Source organism: Cryptomeria japonica, chromosome 10, assembly GCF_030272615.1.
Source record: "Cryptomeria japonica chromosome 10, Sugi_1.0, whole genome shotgun sequence".
Classification (NCBI taxonomy): Eukaryota; Viridiplantae; Streptophyta; class Pinopsida; order Cupressales; family Cupressaceae; genus Cryptomeria; species Cryptomeria japonica.
This window is the reverse complement of record NC_081414.1, coordinates 99,149,793-99,154,718: the sequence shown is the minus strand read 5'-3', so window position 1 is coordinate 99,154,718 and position 4,926 is coordinate 99,149,793. Positions and strand designations below refer to the sequence as shown.

Here is a 4,926-nt window from a genome sequence, read left to right as displayed (position 1 = left end):
TAGTGGTTTATATTGTTGCAAGATCATATTTTAAGATTAATACAAGGTCAATATCACTTTGGTTGTGGATTATTTGTTGAAAGGGTTTCTCCATGTGTATATATAGTGTTACTGTTTGTACTTTATGAGTGTTTTGGTTTACTACATTCCTTCTCCATTGGTTCATTAACATAAATTTTGGACCCAATCCCATTATAGTCAAATAAACTCTATATTGTTCATTATTTCCATTTTGTCATTTACCTATATTTTCATCAAATTATGAGTCCCATAAAAAATATTTGTATGGATAAAGTAACAATCTCGAGGTAAAGATCAAATATATGGAAATCAAAGTCAACATGCTAAAATAAAAATATCTATAGTATAATAATATAAGCTAAATTTAATACAATTACGTGTTACTTATCAATTTGTTTAAACAATACCATCAAAATAAAGACAAAAATAAATAAAAAATGACATAAATATATCAATTTTGCTATAACACTCTATATATATTATATTCTTCGTTATTATTTAACAAATGAAATAATATTGTCAATTGACACTTAGTGCTTTGGTAGTAACACTTTGTTGGTGAGGTGGCCGCCAAGATTCAAACCCCTTCTGGACCATTGGTCTCTGCCTTTAGATGTTGAGCTCATGTAGAGACTGATGACTCCCTAGAAAGTGATCTCTCTATACTTAGACCAAGCTAAAACCCCAAATTTCCCAATAAAAAACAAATAAAAAGAATATTAATTATATAAATTAAAAATTAAATGATTATATCAATATCTCTTAACGTCTTCTGAATGGATGTAGTTGAGAAAACTTAGCGATTGTCCCACCTAATTTTGCGTAATGGGAAAGGAAAATTCAGTCAAATATGTCGCAAGCCTTTGATTCAGCAGCCCTAAAATGCTGAATTGACCAGAATAATTTTATGATCAACATCATTAGACTGCTGGAACGACCAGGATAATTTTACTGTTAACACTATTAAAACTGTTGGATTGACCAGAACTATTTTCAGTCAGAGAGTTTGAAGGAGTCAAGATGAGACCCACCTTCTCCGAAAATAGCTCAGATTGAAATTGTTTCCCTTTATTGAATAGATTCCATATCCTTCCAGAATGTATTTATGATAAAGCTTTGAAGAACATGCTTGGAATTACGATTGACTCCATTAAAAATATACGTACATAAAACGTTACTGGACTTTAATTTCATGCATGCTTCGTTTTTCCTTATCAGTGTTTTGAATTTTTAACAAGTCAATCAAGAAACTAATAATTTATATGGTAGTCAAGGTCAATTCAAAACTCTCTACTGCACGATTTTTCTGTATTTCAAGAATCCATTAACAAATCATTACGCCTGGCCTGTCTATCTGCAAGTTTTAAGCCATTCAAGCTTGGATCTCAGATCTTGGTGAGCTGAATATAAAAGTGGTTAAAATCAGATGGACCAACGTAGAAACGAGGTACACATAAAAACATTAGTCTCTGTCCAATTATGCATAAGTATTGCTTTTGTTGTGTGAGACTTTTTTGAATCAATATCTTGGATCTTTTTTTTTCGTTCTTGATGATGGATCATCAAATTGCATGATTTAGAATTTATTTTTATTTCTTTTAGTTTTCTATTATCCTGATGATGGATCATGGAATGTGATAAAAATATTGATGCAAAAATTCTAACACTAGTCCCTCTTCAATGGCTCATAAAATAATAATATCAAATTTTTGCAATCTATAATATTTATCCCTTCTGTTTCTAAATTAGATTGAGTTTTTTAAATCAACATTTTTTTGTGTCCTTTAGCTCTCTATTATTCTGATCATGGATTACCCAATATGATCATAAATATTTATGGACCAATGTACAAACAAGGTACAAATAATGAAATTAGTCCCTGATCAATTGTACATAAAGTACTGAATCAAATTTTCACAATATTTAATGCTGTTTGCCCATAAAGTAATGATATCAAATTGTCACAATATTTATTGCTGTTGTTTCTAAATCAGATTATGCGAGAGCTTTTATAATCAATTTCTATTATTCTGATACTGCAAGGAATGCCATAAAAATATGATGAAAAAAACTCTCATTAATCCTTAACTAATTGCTCATAAAATAATGTTCTCTATTATCATGATAATAGATCATCCAATATGAAAAAAAAACTCTCATACTTGATCTAATTGAAAAAACAGTGATGCCCATAAAGTCTATTCATCTTCTTACAAAGAGATTTGTATTGCAGCTAATGGCCGAGTTAAAGCGTGCAAGAGAAGAGAACCAGAAGCTCACATTCATGATAAAGTGTACATGCAGTAAATACCTCAGCTTGAAAACACAAGTCATGAAACAGAAGGTACACAAGATTTGATAATTTCTAATGGCGTCGATGATTTCTAACAAAGTATTTTACTGTTTTCTTATTCTTCATCTTCTCGAACTTTTGTAGGAAGATAAAAAGAGATATTTTCTGAAATCCATGGCCAAGACTCTGAAGCTAAGCACAGACTTAGAAGGGGACAGTATTAGGGGAACGTCCAGAGAAAAAGATTATGATTGTTGCATGGATTTTAGTACTCCATGTGGTTCAGAACACAAGAACTCCAAATTTTGCATGGATGATGATCTGCAGCTAACGTTGCCATGCAAGAGGAGGAACGTAGAATATGCGCTGCCAGAAGAGAGAAATGAGAATTCATGGAGTAAAGAGGATTCTCAGAATAAGAAAGCCCATGTTGATGCAGGTGTGCAGGCGCATAAGAAAATCATAACTGTGAGAATAAAATCACAGGTAAGTACTGAAAGTAATTATACTGGTTTTGATTGTGTGTTTTTTTATCAATATTTTGGATAATTATGTGATCGATAATTTTTTCTATTCTTTGAGCTTTTTATCATTCTGATGATTGATTATAGAATGTGGTCAGAAACATTGATAAAAAAATACACAATCAAAAAGTTTCAATGGAAGGGAATTTTTTAGCTGCTGTTTTTGAAAAAAATGAACTAACCTGATTTATTTTTGTAAGGTAAACGATGGCTGCCAGTGGAGAAAATATGGGCAGAAAATGACGAGAAACAATGTTTGGCCCAGAGGATATTACAGATGTGCAGTTCCTACTTGTCCAGTTAAAAAGCAAGTACAAAAGTGTGACCAAGAACCCACTTTTTTGACCATTAAGTACGAAGGAGAACATAATCATTTGGTGAATGAGGAGGCCATGGCCGCCATTAATGCAGCAAAGAAGGAGCTTCCCTTTCAGGCCTACATTACCACAATGGGTTCCTCTCCAAGCATTACTCTCGACCTTATATAACATCATGGATTTCCTTTCACTGCAACCCCACTTAACAATAGACAGTTTGAACCAGCAGGCAAGTCCTTCATATAACAGTAATATGAAGGCTGATTCCATTTGTACTTTAGGATTGACTGCGGTTATAGCTGATTCTGTTATCAAATTGGGTATACTCATTCAAGTTAGGAGCACCCAATACCCCTGTAAGACATTGAAATGATGTCTAATGTCAGGGAGGCCTGTTTGTAAGTAGTAATTTGAGATGTTTTATCTGTACTCCGGCTTTTCCTTAATAATATAACTAGTAGCACATGGATTTGGAATTTTTTTTATTAAGTTTGATTTGGATAATAGAGGATTTATAAGCATTATGCATTCATTTTGTTTGGAGGAGCTATCAATTGGGTGACTAAATGACAACCCATGGTTGTGTGTCCATTATAGTAGTAGTTGTGATGCATGTTAATAAGGAGATTGAGGCAATTGAGTTTAGATAGTCTAATTAAAGAAATTAATAGAACTTTCAAATCTAAAACTAATTAAGTATAGCTAATATTTATAGGATAATATGTAATCTATAAATCCGAATCCAAACCCAAACTTAACTATGATGTCAATAATAAAGAAGGAAATTATGATGGAAAACATTTAAGAGTAACATATTCTTATTCTATCAGCCATTCAATTAACATTAATATGATTTAAAAAAAGCTTATTTAAAACTTATTTTAATGTTTTAAGACTATAACACTAGAATTAATGGTTTAGTCCTTTTTTTTGCATTATTTTCGATTCAATTATGAATGGATTTAGAAATGAGTGTTCATATATGAATGCTTTCTTTTAAGGTGAAATAGATATGAAATGATCAAATGATGTTCTCTGTTTTAAATATTTCCTTTGCATTGGACACATTTTGAATTTGAAAGCTTGTGGCAGTTCCAAATATTCTATAATTATGTTTCTAACTCGAATCACACATTGGCATACTTTGGCTTTGACCAAGTGGTAAAGTATCATCCTTGGTTTTTGGTGGTTGGAACTTATACCATCTCACACTCATGATGGAACTCCTTGTTCCCTATTCTAGTGTTGTGTTCCTCTATCTTCTTTGGATGTTGTTAGATGTGTAACATCGTAAATTGCACCCCGTGCAATTCCATGCTACACAAGTGCCTGCACTTTGAATTGATTGGAGAATACCTTCACCTTTTTGTCCATTTTCCCCCTTGGCATGCCTTGTTAGCTTTGCATTTGTCCTTTCCACGACTCTATTGACTGTTTGACTTGCAAACACCTGCACCGCAGAGACATTCACACATTACGCTAGCATCCTATGAATATGTATTCCAAAGGTGGCCATTGGAGTGTTACACCTACACTTGACAGAGCTTGTAATGCCTCCCACAACACCCATTAACATCGATTTTTCTTCCACCTCATTTACCTTGCCCTTCTAATGGATCTCTCTCACAATTTCCTACATTCTAATCATACTCTCCAACATTCTAAGAAATATTTGAAGAATTATTGGCTCTCTTGGTTACTTCATACTTGAGACTCGCACCATTTCCTATCTGACAAGCTTTCTCCTTTAGGTGTGGAAGGGGAGTTGTTC

At 32.8% G+C, this 4,926-nt stretch overlaps 1 protein-coding gene across 1 annotated transcript; it reads left to right on the top strand.

The window, feature by feature from the left end:
* Positions 1–2,257: 2,257 nt before the first annotated feature.
* LOC131060673 (WRKY transcription factor 18-like) lies at positions 2,258–3,326 on the top strand. The gene is made up of 3 exons (XM_057993994.2): positions 2,258–2,365; positions 2,459–2,800; positions 3,039–3,326. Exons 1-3 carry the CDS (start codon positions 2,258–2,260, stop codon positions 3,324–3,326), a joined length of 738 nt encoding a protein of 245 aa, XP_057849977.2.
* The last annotated feature ends 1,600 nt before the right edge of the window (positions 3,327–4,926 follow it).

What these genes read in the sequence shown, in the direction of transcription:
- LOC131060673 (XM_057993994.2), top strand. Translation starts at nt 2,258, where the DNA reads ATGGCCGAGTTAAAGCGTGCAAGAGAAGAGAACCAGAAGCTCACATTC. An exon ending in CACAAGTCATGAAACAGAAG is followed by an intron (nt 2,366 to 2,458) that starts GTACACAAGATT and finishes GAACTTTTGTAG; the next exon opens with GAAGATAAAAAGAGATATTT. An exon ending in CTGTGAGAATAAAATCACAG is followed by an intron (nt 2,801 to 3,038) that starts GTAAGTACTGAA and finishes TATTTTTGTAAG; the next exon opens with GTAAACGATGGCTGCCAGTG.